The 16,257-nt window shown below is 41.3% G+C and overlaps 1 protein-coding gene across 1 annotated transcript in view; it reads left to right on the top strand.

Annotated features, from left to right (window-relative positions):
- The first annotated feature begins 1,041 nt into the window (after positions 1 to 1,041).
- Positions 1,042 to 16,257, top strand: part of LG01H18orf54 (linkage group 01 C18orf54 homolog) — a 45,009-nt gene continuing 29,793 nt past the window's right edge. The window contains exons 1-2 of the mRNA XM_073619895.1: positions 1,042 to 1,253; positions 5,572 to 5,862. Of these exons, the coding sequence (XP_073475996.1) occupies positions 5,610 to 5,862 (253 nt within the window). The 5' untranslated portion in view covers positions 1,042 to 1,253; positions 5,572 to 5,609. The remainder of the gene's footprint in view (positions 1,254 to 5,571; positions 5,863 to 16,257) is intronic.

Consider the following 16,257-nt stretch of genomic DNA (forward strand, 5'->3'; position numbering starts at 1 on the left):
TGCTGTTTTTTATTTTCCTTGCATGTCCCCCTCGGATCTACAGCGACTGCACTTGCAAGTGGATTTTCCTTTAGTAAATAACCCCCATTGTTTTTTTTTTCAAACTTGTCACTGTTCTTTTGTTTATAGGGCAAGAAATAAAAACCGCAGAGATGATCAAATACCATTAAAAGAAAGCTCTATTTGTGGGGGGAAAAAAATGATAAAAATTTAATTTGGGTACAACATTGCATGACCACGCAATTGTCATTCAAAGTGCGACAGCGCTGAAAACTGAAAATTGGACTGGGCAGGAAGGGGGTGAAAATGCCCGGTATTGAAGTGGTTAAACTTGTCAACAAAAAGAAAAAAAAACCCTTTCACACTTGTGCGACTTGTTCTGTGACTTGGGACTGCAAAGTCACATGACAAGTTGTACCCCAATGATTTCCAATAAGTCCCGTTCATATCTGTGCGACTTCAAAGTAGTCCCTGCACTACTCTGGTCCGACTTTGACGAGATTTGCGGTCTATAGACCTCAACATTACACAGGCATTGCTTCAAGTCGCAGCAAAGTCGTGAGACTTTCAGGTCTTCAAGTTTGAAAGGGGCCTAAAGCAAATGATTCTTGCCTGTTCCTGTTGGGTGACAACGATAACTCGTTGGCTCCAAATTGTTAGCAGCGTTGTCAACCTGCCGTGTGAGCTCCATTGGGCAGCTTATCTGATAGAGCCGATGAGGAGTCCAACAGCCAACGGAAGGCGTGCACACAGCAGGCTGACAACGCTGCTGATAATTGGGAGGCAGTGGCTTGGTGTGGTCAGCCTGAAACAGGAAGTGCTGTTACTGGCAGGACCACCAGGCAGGTTAGCAAGTACCCAGCTTCTTGTACTGTGAGGGGCATTTTGCTGTATTTTTTAAAAAGACGAGACATGTACACTTTAAATGTTTATTCAGTACAGGACAATAATGACTCCACACCGTTGTCAGCATTATTTACACAACTGAATGGGGGCGGGCAAATCACCGCCACACTGAACTACATCTATGAGCGCGTATCCCTCCGCCAGGAGGTGCGGCGCTACATTCGCGGAAGGGTACGGCGTTGCTAAGCAGCGCGTTGTTCGTGGGAGCGGGACATGCTGGTGTAGGAGGACAGTGCTGAGCGCTGCTCTATGGAGAAGAGGAGGATGAAGTGCCCGGCTCTACCACCGGGCTGGAAGAAGGAGGAGGTGATTAGGAAGCCCGGTGTGAGCCGTGTCTACCACTTCAGGTACCCGGGGACGGGGGACAGGCGGGCCTGTAAACTCCACACTGACAGGAAACGCCACCAACTTTGCAGCGGTTTACTGATAGCGCTGAGCTGATTGGCTGCTGCTCCTTGGCTCCTCTTCCCTATTGGCTGTTGCGTCAAGCGCTGCCAACACAGGAATCGCGTTAGACAAGCCTTTTGGGTTTCCACGATTGGCTGGGTGCCTTAATCTGTGCGCTCATTGGCTGCATTTATTCCCACCGTTATCTGCTCACCTTGTGATTGGCTGTTTTATTTCACAGCTGAGATTGTCACATTGTTTGAATATGGCTGTGTGTGTGTTGTATGGATGGGGGTGCGAATTCCTCTTCCTGCATTTTGTTTGGACCACTTTCTTGTTCTGTTTCAATAGCCTTAACTGGGAAGAAATAATTCAAAATGTTCAAATTTATATAAAATACAATTCAAAATTTTTATACAATTCAAAATACATTTTTATACAATTCAAAATGTTCAAATTTATATAAAATCAAACTTCAAAATTTTATATAAAATATTCAAATCCTATTTGAATATTTCATCATTTATTTTTGTATTTGATATATTTGGTAATTTTTATTTTTTTGCAATATTATTATATTATTTATTTTTATTTTATTATTATTATTATTTTTTTTTTTTTATAAAAAATATAACAGGAAAAAGGCAGATCCAAAACCTTGCATCTACATTGTACCACCACAACAAAACAGATAAGGCACATATGTAATTCAAACATAAAGTCGGTGTTAAGCTATTTACACGTCAATGAGTCATTACTGAAAATAATTCCATAATATATATATTTATGTCTATATTTTCACGTGGATATTTATAAAAATCAGTCCTGTGAAAAAGAGATATGGAGCTAGCCTTTCCCCAATTTTTGTACTAATTTCTAGAGAGACAAAATTGAGAGAATAAACAGCAAAGAAGGAAAAAAGAGGGAAAGAGTGTATATATATATATATATATATATATATATATATATATATAATTTTTTTTTTTTTTGTTTTTGTTTTTTTTTGGATTTAAAATATTTGATCATTTATTTTTGCTTGAGGTGATTGTAGCCATATTAGTGCACTGGCAACAGCAACTGTACCCTCTGTGATTATTATTATTTGTTATACATTTTTTAATTATTTGCACTAACATACAATTTTTCAGGGCAAGCTTTTGGGGTGTGTTCCCTTCTTCAAGGTCCAAGCAGTTATGACTCTGGCCATTTGATGGTTCCCGGCATTCCAGGAATGTAACTTTTTTGGAAACTGTTAAATCAATGGGTTTAGTTCAACTTTGTGATTTCCTGCTGTTCAGGGGCTCTGGGTTTCTACAGAAACAGTAATGCTGGTGGCCATTTACAGCACACACTCATTTTGGTAGCATTATTGTTAATGTGGAATGTATGTTCCTTGCTCAAGACCATATTATTATTATTTTTTATCTAGTTGTTATGGGTAAAGTTCTGCTTTAGCGAGCATTTAACGCTTGCAGTGTGGGGGCAACCCAATGAAAGGAAGGATTTTTGGTCTTTTATTACTCCTACTGACATGCAGCGCTTACAAATCCCACTGCTACTGATGATGGGGCACCATTCCTCCTCCTGGCCACTGACCCGAGGCCGTTTATTCCTCCCTCCTGGCCAAGATAATACATTGTAGGGTAAATATATAACAGCTGACACAGACCACCTTAGAAACCGTGTAAAGCCTCGTACACACGATCGTATTTTCTGACGGGAAATGTGTGATGACAGGCTGTTGGCGGAAAATTTGACAGTTTGTACTCTCCATCGGACAATTGTTGTCGGATTTTCCACAAACAAATGTTGGATGGCAGGTTTTAAAACTTTCCACGGACAAATGTATGTTGGATTTTCCGATCGTGTGTACACAAGTCCGTCGGACAAAAGTCCAAAGTACAAAAACGCATGCTCGGAAGCAAGGACAAGCCAGAAGCGGTCGATCTTGTAAACTAGCGTTCCTAATGGAGAATTAACATTCGTGACGTGGCGAATTATGAAATCTCCAAATGCAGCGCACAATTCTCTTCTTCTGTAATGGGATAATAATGAAGCTGCTTTGCTGGTGATACTGATGGAGTTATTGCAAATTAATTTTCAAAGGCTTTTTTTTTTTTTTCTAGTGATATCAAGAATATTAATATTATGCATTTTTTTTTCTTTTTTTTTTTTGGGCAAGTTACCACAACACCATTATCCCGTAGTGTTTAAGATCAAAGATACAAATGTTGGTGTTTCTTGTTAATTTTACATTGTATCTTTTTTAAATGTAACTGTATACTCCCAAACTGTCAATTGAAGTAAAACACATAGCTAAGTATTATTCGCCACAGTTTTTTTATTGTGCATTAAAAAAACAAACAAATAAAATTAGACATACTATCTGCCAATAGAACATAACCAAAAAGTGCATTCTATGCATCCAAAAATATAACAAATCAAATCATTCAACCAAAAACTAAAATAAAAGCCTCATGCATGTGTCGTCCTGCTTCTTAATATAGGGCAGTGATGCGAACCTATGGCACGCGTGCCACAGCTGGCACACCAAACCCTCTCTGTGGGCACGCCAGGGGAATCCCACAGCCAGGCAATCCTTGCAAGTGACGTCGGCGGGGGGGTGGGCAGCCAGTCATCTTGTCCCATGTGTGATGTTTAGGGGGGGTGTAAAGTTCTTCCTCCACTGTCCTGAGGGTCTGTGTTGCAGCTTATTGCCTCCCCCGGACCCCTACACCTCTGGTAAGGCATTTGGGCATTCCTCTCTGAAGGCACCCTATTCCAGCTCCCCCCTGCTGTGGGACGACTTTGGTTAAGTCTGTCCCAATGTTATAGCCTGTAGAACAGCAGAGGGGGAGGGGAGGGTCGGTGCTCGGAGCAGATCATCCATGACCATGGGAGAGGTGCAGTGGCTGCTTTTTGACCTCCCAGCGACAGGGATATCGAGCAGCGACTGGATGGCAAGGACTACCCGGGGAGAGCTGGACGATGAGGACATGGAGATGTAAGGAGGAGGATAGATCCTCCGGTCTACATTGTACTGTGTGTGGGGGGGATGGGGATGTGAGTAGTCCGGGAAGTATGGGTCAGGTAGGCGAGTGCATGTTGCACAGTGTATGCTGAGCACAACGCACTCGTGATCCCTGCATTCTGATCGAATCTGGCAGAATCGTATGTCTTTAGTCCCTTAGGGCTCATTCAGGGGAATGATCAGTCCCATCCTCAGTACAGAGCCGCTGGTAGGTTTAATTCCGTGTTGGCACTTTGAAAAAAATAATTTGGTTTTGTGTCGCGGTTTGGGCACTCGGGCTCACAAAGGTTCGCCATCACTGATATAGTGGGTCAACAATGGCAAGAGTTGGTGAAAGCAGGGTTCTGTCATCTGGAGATAATTCCAAAAATCATCTGGATTATTCTCCTGGAGCTCCCACAGCAAAGGCATATGACATAATTGGTCACGATTAATAAAGCAACCAATTTTTGGTCCAAGAAATCCTCCTCCTCCTGTTCCTGGACTGGACTTGGGTGAAAGCAATAACTCCAAGGCCAATAATAAATAACACGTTATCTCCTCCGATTCCGCAACATGTCTGTTTTTTTTTTTTAAACACTTTGGCCCTGGTCCAACGTTTAAACACTCTGACTCAGGAAATTGGCTCTTTGTTTTAAAAGTGTGGTGGGCCCTTGCCCTGATAGACCCAGGCAGAAACTCGCAGCCCATCCTACCAATTCCAAATTAGTAAAGTCCATAAAGCATTCAAAAGATGACTTTGAAGTCCAACTAAACCTTCTGTTTTTAATCAGCTAAGCACATTGTAGTTGCATCAAAATAAAAGGTGCGCGAAGTCCTACAATTTTTGTTTTCTTTAGGAAGTGGGCAAAGTCTGACTAAAATAGCCTGTCTCTTGCCAGCATTCTGTGAAGAAAGACCCGTGGTCTCTGCAGAGAGAGATGTAGGACTGACTCGTACAGCTCTCTATTCAGCAAATCTCCTACAGACTCTGTGTCAGACCTCTGCAGAGAGACCACTATATCCACACGTGTGCAAATGTCCTTCTCTGCAGTATGCTGGCTGGGGACAGGCTTTTCTACCCAGTAGCTGCTTTCTAAGGAAAGTGAATGGTATAATTGCAAGACCTTTTGGTTTTGATGCACCTGGAGTGTATTTTGTAAATTAAAACTGAGAATTCAGATGAGTTTTACTGCAATTATTTACATGTATGCCTGAAAACAAATAAATGTAATGAAAAGACTTTTTTTTTTTTTTTTTTTTTACAGGTAGATTTCACCCAGGAGGCTGATGTGAGTGTAGGAAGATGGCCGGATCTACATCTCCAGACTCCTCTATATCCATCTCCTCTCTCCTGGCCAGCTGTAGACTGGAGAACACTAAGGGGTCCTCGAGTTTTTCCAGCTCTGTACAATACAAGGAGAAGCTGTATGACTCAGCTTCGAAAGCATTGGAGGACTATATTGAGGACTTTGAAGAAAGTCTGAGGTCTCCTTTGGCCAGTACAGGAAAGATCCACATCCATTCAACGGCTACACTTGGTTCACCTAAGAAAAAAGGTACAATGTCACAAATGTATGCAGGTTCTTGGTACATCTCGGTGTCCCGAGATTCTCTTCAGGTGTTTTGGCTAACTTGGGCAGAAAGTAGCACAAATGTCAGTGAGAACTCGAATATTCGATGTAAGCCGGCCATAGATGGCGTGTTTTCACGGGTTGCAAGAATGAAAATCACTTGATTTTATTATTATTATTATTATTATTATTATTATTATTATAATAAATTATTTATTTATTTTAATTATTATACAGGATGTATATAGCACCAACAGTTTATGCAGCGCTTTACAATTTAAGAGACCGTACAGTTACAATACAATAAAGTACAAGAGGGCTAAGAGGGCCCTGCTCAACATAGCTTACAATCTAATGGGGTGAGGCAAGTGGTACAAAAGGGTGCAACTGTGGGGAACGAGCTGATGGAAGTTAAAAAGATTAGTTGGAGGTGTGATAAGCTTCCCTGAAGAGATGAGTTTTCAGGGATTACCTGAAGGCAGCCAGAGTAGGAGATAGCTGCACAGATTGCGGTAGAGTTCCAGAGGATGGGAGAGGCTCTGGAGAAGTCCTGGAGACGAGCATTGGAGGAGGTCTTGAGAGGAGAAGAGAGGACAGTTTGGGCGACATTTGGAGACAAGATTGGTGATGTAGATTGGGAAAGATTTGTGAGTGGCTTTGTATGTTGTAATTAGTATTTTTAATTTAATTCGCTGGGAGATCGGAAACCAGTGTAGGGATTGGCAGAGAGGGGAGGCAGACACTAAGCATTTGGTAAGATAGATGAGTCTGGCAGCAACATTCATGATGGAGTAATAGAAAATCAGATCTCACAATGTGCTGGTACCCAAGATCTTATCACCACGCCAAAGAACCGCCTATCTTAAATAAAGCAGCCACTTTAACCTCCCTGGCAGTTTTTCCGAGTGTGGCTCAGGGTTAAATTTCAGTACCATTAGCGGTAACCCCGAGCCACACTCGGGATCGCATCGCAGGATCCTGGTGCAGTGTACTTACCTTGTCCCCAGGATCCTGCGATGTCTCCCCGCTGTGTCTGCAGGCTCTGTCCTCTGCCCCGATGTCCTGTGTGCCGGGCTCCGTTCCCTGCGAGCGTCGCGATGCACGGGGGCGGAGCCCGGCAGCAAATTAAAAACATTTTAAATTCATAACGCATACAGTAAGAATGATGGAATAAGTCTAGCGCTATAAAATGTCCAATGTAAAGGCCGTTAGGCCAATTAGTTCAAAAATGTATAATAAGGAAGAATCAACCATACATATGACAATAGGTAGTCTTCAAAAAAAAAAATTTTTTTTCAAAACAAGGACATCTGGCATCCAGAATGAAGACAGACACTCCCACCGAGAGATGAAAAGGCTTACCAGATAGGGTGGACCCAAAGGGGCATACGCCGGGTTGGGTCGGCTAAGACTTGGGTGGTGAGTGGCTGTACGTGGCTGTACATTTTTGAACTAATTGGCCTAACGGCCTTTACATTGGACATTTTATAGCGCTACACTTGTTTCATCATTCTTTCATTTTACACCTTGCTGGTTGTGTTAGCTGCTCTTGTCTCTTTGTTCGTGCAGTGCAGAATTATTTTGTATACATAACGCATACAGTACACTGTAATCTTACAGATTACTGTATTAAATCAATTCACATCCCTTTTGTCTCCAGTGCTTTGTCTAATGCCCTGCATGCAGTTTTATATGATATAAATACTGTTCTTTCTGCCTGGAAACTGGAGATTGTCCATAGCAACTAAAAAGTTTCCCTTTTACGTCAAAAGCGGTTTTAGACCAGCTAGAAAACAGCAATAATAAATTAGAACACTTGCAAAATTGAGCAATATTGAATCCTGGGGAAATTCATTTTAGTATTATTATATTATTTTTTATAGTTATTTATTATATTTTATGATTTTGGGTTTCAAACTTTATCATACCCGGGATGTCTACTAGACTCTTGTTTTGACAGATTTAAGTGCGTTATTGCTAAGAATTACAGGCCTACAATATAAAACGCCAAATTTCTGTGCAAAATAATTGTACCGCTTTGAAACGCAAAAATATGACATAATCATACCGCCAGGGAGGTTGAAGAGACAAATGTATATAAAAGCATCTACCATACATGAAATTGAAGGTACATGGTAGCGCTAAAAATGCAGTAACATATAATATATTACACACCCAGTGAATGATAGTGTATGTAAAAAACAGGCTGCAAAAAACAAGTCCATGAGTAAGAACATCCAATACTGGGTAATAAATCCGTTGATAGGTATTCAGTTGCTTGAATAATCAGACCCCACACCACATGATCAAAACCGTGTATACACTCGCCAACACTAATTGCCTCACATTCTCATGTTTGGCTAGTAAAGCATTGTACCCCTCAGGGTCATGGATATCCCATCAAATGTTCCAGGCATCCAAAGACCACAAGGTATCCGTAATATGCATAGGAAAATAAAAACTCCAAATTGTGCAATAACGTAACAAAATGGAATTTATTAAGAGCATAAAGCCTAATGGTAATGCACTTACAACAAGGCAGATAAAACACGCATTGGTACAATGAGCAGATGCCAGTTTTGGCAGACATGGGCCAAAACACTGTATCTCACCCCACTAACACGCCAGTATACACGGAGCGTCACTACCGGTTTCCGTACAGCCACATCCCTGGGACTGTGCAGACTATGCTGTTAGGCGAGGCATGTTGATTGGGGAAGATGTATGTACAGTGGAGGTGTCCTCACATTGTGTCAATCTTGTCTTTGAAGTGGTTGGCAATCTTTTGGGCAGTGAGCGAGTTTGTGGGTAGAGGGGGTGGGGGAAAAAGAGTGTTAAAGATGGAGAAGAGCCGACGGGGACTGGATGACCAGATAGTAAAGCGGTTGCCCACAAAAAATAGAAACCCTGTAAGTCAAAGGCATAATGAGCTAGCATGCACCGCATACTAGCTCATCATGAAATGCTTACCTTAGAACAAATCGCCGGCATCACCTCCCAGTTACCGCTGAGGGAGCTGACATGTTCCCTCTGTGTTTTCTTCTGGGTTTGCTGCTCTGGTGCTGTGAGTGGCCATAGCCGCGATGACGTCACTCCTGCGCATGCGCACGGTAGTCCTCTTTCCGGCAGCATCCACCGGACCTTCAGAGCGCATGCACCACTGATGTCAGCGGCTGCATGCAAGGTGAATAGCTCCTAAACTGTAAGTAAAGAGGTGAAAGCGGGGTATACAACCACTTTAATAAGAGCGACAAAGTAGGTTTGTTTGGCAGCATGGGGGCAGGAATTGCATTTTAGGAGAAACGGTGCTTTTCAACAGTCCCGTTCAGGAGAATTCGATCATTAGATGGACTTCTGTCAAACTGGAACGGCCATAGATGGATCCGAATTCACCCGTTCCCTACTGAACCAGACACATTTCAATCCATCTATGGCCAGCTTTAAGTTCGAGAGAGCTGGAAAGTTTGTGTGTGTATGTATGTATACATATATATATGTGTGTGTGTGTGTGTGTGTGTGTGTGTATAATATAAATATATATATATATATATATATATATATATATATATATATATATATATATATATATATATATATATATATATATATATATATATATATATATATATATATATATAATTCTACCCTGGCACAATTTGATTTCTTGTCCATTTTTCAGAGAATATGAATGATAACACAAAACCGTTTCTTTTACTCATGGTTAGTGTTTGGCTGAAGCCATTTATTATCAATCAACTGTGTTTACTCTTTTTAAATCATAATCACATAACAGAAACTACCCAAATGACCCTGATCAAAAGTTTACATACCCTGGTGATTTTGGCCTGATAACATGCACACAAGTTGAGACAAAAGGGGTTTGAATGGCTATTAAAAGGTAACCATCCTCACCTGTGATCTGTTTGCTTGTAATTAGTGTGTGTGTATAAAAGGTCAATGAGTTTCTGGACTCCTGACCGACCCTTGCATCTTTCATCCAGTGCTGCACTGACGTTTCTGGATTCTGAGTCATGGGGAAAGCAAAATAATTATCAAAGGATCTGCGGGAAAAGGTAGTTGAATTGTATAAAACAGGAAAGGGATACAAAAAGATATCCAAGGAATTGAGAATGCCAATCAGCCGTGTTCAAACTAATCAAGAAGTGAAAAATGAGGGGTTCTGTTGAAACCAAACCACAGTCAGGTAGACCAACTAAAATTTCAGCCACAACTGCCAGGAAAATTGTTCGGGATGCAAAGAAAACCCACAAATAACTTCAGATGAAATACAGGGCTCTCTGAAAACGTGGTGTGGCTGTTTCAAGGAGGCACTTGAAGAAAGATGGGCTACATGGTCGAGTCCCCAGAAGAAAGTGATTACTACGCAAATGCCACAAAGTATCCCACTTACAATAAGCCAAACAGCACAGAGACAAGCCTCAAACCCTCTGGCACAAAGTCATTTGGAGTAATGAGACCAAAATTTAGCTTTTTGGCCATAAACACTACATTTGGAGAGGAGTCAACAAGGCCTACGATGAAATGTACACCATTCCTACTGAAACACAGAGGTGGATCGCTGATGTTTTGGGGATGTGTGAGCTACAAAGGCACAGGAAACTTGGTCAAAATTGATGGCAAGATGAATGCAGTATGTTATCAAAAAATACTGGAGGAACATTTGCATTCATCAGCCAGGAAGCTGCGCATGGGACGTACTTGGACATTCCAACATGACAATGATCCAAAACACAAGGCCAAGTCGACCTGTCATTGGCTACAGCAGAATAAAGTGAAGGTTCTGGAGTGGCCATCTCAGTCTCCTGACCTCAATATTATTGAGCCACTCTGGGGAGATCTCAAACGTGCAGTTTATACAAGACAGCCCAAGAATTTACAGGAACTGGAGGCTTTTTGCCAGGAGGAATGGGCAGCTTTACCATCTGAGAAGATAAAGAGCCTCATCCACAAATACCACAAAAGACTTCAAGCTGTTATTGATGTTAAAGTGGTGTTCCACCCAAAAAAAAAAAAAAAAAAATACATGAATGTGCCTAAAAAAAATAAATAAAAAAAAAAAACATTTGGAAATGTTTTCTTTTTTTTTTTACTTACCTCTAAATGCCTGTTGCTAGGGGGTCCCTCGTAGTTTCAGTGCCTGGGCTGGTGACATCACTTCCCCTCGGCACAGGAAGGGCTCAGCTCTGCTCCCTCCCTCTTGTCAATCATCTGGGACTTATTACAGGTCCCAGATGACTGAGCAGCCAATCGCGGCGCGCCGCTCGCTCATGCGCAGTGGGTGCCCGGCGCCCACAGTTGCAATACCGGCGCTGCCGAACGGAGGGGGAGACGAGCGGGGCTTCGATTCCCCGCATCGCTGGACCCTGGGACAGGTAAGTGTCCAATTAAAAGTCAGCAGCTGCAGTATTTGTAGCTGCTGACTTTTATTTTATTTATTTTTTTTAAAGGGGGCAATACAGGGCATTAAGAACTGGGTTTAACTTTTGATCAGGGTAATTTGGGTAGTTTCTGTTGTCATTATGATTTAAAAAGAGTAAACACAGTTGAGTGATAATAAATGGCTTCAGCCAAACACTAACCATGAGTGAAAAGTTTTTGTGTTGTCATTTTTCAGAGAAAATGAATGAGAAAACGTAAATTCTGCCAGGGTATGTAAACTTGGTGTGGCTGGCTAGTCCCAGAGGTGATCAACGAGTAGATCCTCTTCGATCACCTCTATAGGCTTGGAGAACTCGAGCAACGTTATGTCCCTTCCAGCCCAGGCTGGAAGTAAAAACATTTTATTTATTTATTTTTTTAACCACTTGCATTCCGCATATATAGTGCAGCAAGGCAGCTCAGCTGCGCAAACTGAGGTACCTGTACGTCGGTCTTTGCACGAGATACAGTGGGTGCGGGAGCGTGCCCGTGGGTCCGGCAAACTCTGTCTGCCGGTCACCCGCGATTGCGGTACACAGAGGCAGAACAGGGATCTGCCTGACAGGGGACAACCATTGAGATCTGCTGTTCCTAGTGATCAGGAACAGCGATTTCTGTGTTGTCCTAGTAAGCCCATCCCTCACACAGTTGGAACACACCCAGGGAACACATTTAACCCTTTGATCGCCCCTAGTGTTAACCCCTTCCCTGCCAGTGTCATTTATACATTGATCAGTGCATTTTATTTTTAGCACAGATCACTGTAATAATGTCACTGGTCCCTAAAAAGTGTCACTTGTGGTCAGATTTGTCCGCTGCAATGTTACATTCCCGCTAAAAAAATTGCCGCCATTACCAGTAAAAATATTAAAGTCCATAGATCTATTTGTAGACGTTGTAACTTTTGTGCAAACCAATCAATATACGCTTATTGTGATATCTTTGGAAAAATAAAAATACATATTGGCCCAAACTGATGAATACTTTTTTTTTTTTTTTTTTTGGTTTTATATATAATTTTTTTTTTTTGGATATGTATTATAGCAGAGAGTAAAAAATATATATATATTTTTTTCAAAATTATCAGTCCTTCATCATCCCTCCGTTCTTGCACGCAGAAGCAAACGCATACGTAAGTTGCGCGTGCATATGTAAACGGTATTTGCACCACAAGTGAGATCACCGCGAACGTTGGAGCAAAATAGATTATTCTAGCGCCAGACCTCCTCTAACTCTAAGCAGGTAACCTGTAAAGGCGTTTAAAGCGTTGCCTATGGACATTAAGTACTGTAGTTTGTCGCCTTCCACAAGCGTGCGCAATTTTAAAGTGTGATATGTTAGGTATCTATTTACTCGGGCGTAACATCATCTTTCAAGTTGTATAAAAATTGGGGTACATATTGTGTGTGGTTTTTACTGAATTAAAAAAAAATTATTTTTTTCTAAACAAATTGCATTTGCAAAATCGTGTGACATAAAAAATTGCCATTGCCGTTTTATTCCCTAGGGCAGTGATGGCGAACCTTGGCACCCCAGATGTTTTGGAACTACATTTCCCATGATGCTCCACTACACTGCAGAGTGCCAGAGCATCATGGGCAATGTAGTTCCAAAACATCTGGGGTGCCAAGGTTCGCCATCACTGCCCTAGGATCTCTGCTAAAAAAAAAAAAAAATTGTAATGTTTGGGGGTTATAAAGTAAGTTTCTAGCAAAAAATACTAATTTAAACGTGTAAAAAAAAAAAAAAAAAAAAAAGTCACAGAAAAACCCTCACCTTGTAAAACAACCTATTCAATTTAAAATGGAAATGAAAGGCAAAACATTTGTGTTTAGATATAAAAAAACATTATAAATAACATTTCTTTCCCTGTAAGACAATGGCATCGCATATTAGCACATTATGAAATACTTGCCTTAGAACTAAGCCCTTCCAGTGACCCCCGGTCACCGCTGAGAGGGCTGACCTCTTCCCCTGGCCTTTCTTCTGGGTTCACGGGCTCCGGCGCTGTGAGTGGCCGAAGCTGCGATGACATCACTCCCGCCCTCGGTTCCGGCAAGAAGGTCTGAAGTCCCGGCACGGTATGCCAAACCCTCAGAGCGAATGCGCCAGTGACAACGGTGGCTGCATGCAGGGTGATTATTTCCTGAACGGTGCACGTTTCGGAGAGATTAATTTTTTACTTTCAGGTAAGCCTTTATTATAGCTTGCCTGTAAGTAAAAATAACAAAGCGAACTTTACTACCACTTTAACCACTAAAGCCCCGGAAGGATTTACCCCCTTCCGGACCAGAGCACTTTTTACAATTTGGCACTGCGTCGCTTTAACTGCTAATTGCGCGGTCATGAAATGCTGTACCCAAACAATTTGCGTCCTTTTCTTCCCACAAATAGAGCTTTCTTTTGATGGTATTTGATCACCTCTGCGGTTTTTATTTTTTGCGCTATAAACGGAAAAAGACCGAAAATTTTGAAAAAAAAATTATATTTTCTACTTTTTGTTATAAAAAAAGTCCAATAAATTCAATTTTAGGCCAAAATGTATTCGGCCACATGTCTTTGTTAAAAAAAATGTCACAGTTTTGAAGGCCATAAAATGCCCAGATGGCACAAACCCCCCCCAAATTACCCCATTTAGGAAAGTAGACACCCCAAGCTATTTGCTGAGAGGCATGAAAGTTGTCACTTTCCCGCAACTTGCGTCAAAATATAAAATATTCCATGGACTCAACATGCCTCTCAGCAAATAACTTGGGGTGTCTACTTTCCAAAATAGGGTCATTTGGGGGGGTTTTGTGCCACCTGGGCATTCCATGGCCTCCGAAACTGTGATAGGCAGTGAAGAGTGAAATCAAAAATTTACGCCCTTAGAAAGCCTGAAGGCGGTGCTTGGTTTTCGGGGCCCCGTACGCGGCTAGGCTCCAGCAAAAGTCTCACACATGTGGTATCCCCATACTCAGGAGAAGCAACAGAATGTATTTTGGGGTGTAATTCCACATATTCCCATGGCATGTTTGAGCAATATATCATTTAGTGACAACCTTGTGCAAAAAAAAAAAAAAAAATTTGTCTCTTTCCCGCAACTTGTGTCACAATATAAAATATTCCATGGACTCGACATGCCTCTCAGCAAATAGCTTGGGGTGTCTACTTTCCAAAATGGGGTCATTTGGGGGGGGTTTGAACTGTCATGGCATTTTATGCACAACATTTAGAAGCTTATGTCACACATCACCCACTCTTCTAACCACTTGAAGACAAAGCCCTTTCTGACACTTTTTGTTTACATGAAAAAAATATTTTTTTTTGCAAGAAAATTACTTTGAACCCCCAAACATTATATATTTTTTTAAAGCAAATGCCCTACAGATTAAAATGGTGGGCATTTCATTTTTTTTTTCACACAGTATTTGCGCAGCGATTTTACGCATTTTTGGGGGAAAAAACACACTTTTTTTTAAATTTTAATGCACTAAAACACACTATATTGCCCAAATGTTTGATGAAATAAAAAAGATGATCTTAGGCCGAGTACATGGATACCAAACATGACATGCTTTAAAATTGCGCACAAACGTGCAGTGGCAACAAAATAAATACATTTTTAAAAGCCTTTACAGGTTACCACTTTAGATTTACAGAGGAGGTCTACTGCTAAAATTACTGCCCTCAATCTGACCTTCGCGGTGATACCTCACATGCATGGTGCAATTGCTGTTTACATTTGACGCCAGACCGACGCATGCGTTCGCCTTAGCGTGGGAGCAGGGGGGGGGCAGGGGTGGTTTTTGTTTTTTTTTGTTTTTTTTGTTTTTTGTTTTTTTTCTTTATTATTTTTTTGCTTTTTTATCTTTATTTTTAAACTGTTCCTTTAATTTTTTTTTTTTTTTTAAATAATTTTTGTTATCTCAGGGAATGTAAATATCCTCTATGATAGCAATAGGTAGTGACAGCTACTCTTTTTTTTTTTTGAAAAAATTGGGGTCTATTAGACCCTAGATCTCTCCTCTGCCCTCAAAGCATCTGACCACACCAAGATCGGTGTGATAAAATTTTTTCCCAATTTCCCAATGGCGCGGTTTACATCCGGCGAAATCTAAGTCATAAAATGCTCGTAGCTTCCGTTTTTTTAGGCCATAGAGATGTTTGGAGCCACTCTGGTCTCTGATCAGCTCTATGGTCAGCTGGCTGAATCACCGGCTGCATTCTCAGGTTCCCTGTTGGGACAGGAGAGCCAGAGAAAAACGCGGAAGATGGTGTGGGGGGGGGGGGGGGGCATTGCCTCCCACTGCTTGTAAAAGCAGTCTAGAGGCTAATTGGCCACTAGGATTGCTTTTACATGAAAGCCGACCGCTGGCTGAAAAGAATGATACCAAGATGATACCTAAACCTGCAGGCATCATTCTGGTATAACCACTCAGTCGTGAATGGCGTACCTGAAGACAAAAAAATGGTTAACAATAAAACACAGTAAACGGTAAAGTATAAAAAATTGCATACCTGAAAAGCAAACATGATAAAACATAATAACAAAACATTGCAGAATAGAATACAGTAAAAAAGAGCAGAACAATACAGAGAATAGAGAAAGAGAGAGAACAATAAAACGACAACTATTTTTTTTATTTTTTTATTTATTTTTTTATATATGTTTTATTTTTTTTTGTGTACACTTTTTTTGTAACTGTAACTTTTATAACTGTAACCGGTTCCAGGTTCGGGTCTCTCAAAATGCGATGGCATCTTGGGAGACCCTGTGAAAGTGTGCCTAGTCTGTGCAATGCTGTACCCTACGCTAATGCTCAACTAGTGCATGGTAGCGTTCAAAACATTCACCAATGCAAAGACCAGGATTGTCAGGACAGGAGGGACAATAATAGCGGGTGTCACGCCTATATCCGCGCTTGCTGCAGACACGACATCTTTTTTGGGGGTTCGTTG

Source organism: Aquarana catesbeiana, linkage group LG01 (genome assembly GCF_042186555.1).
Source record: "Aquarana catesbeiana isolate 2022-GZ linkage group LG01, ASM4218655v1, whole genome shotgun sequence".
Taxonomy (NCBI): domain Eukaryota; kingdom Metazoa; phylum Chordata; class Amphibia; order Anura; family Ranidae; genus Aquarana; species Aquarana catesbeiana.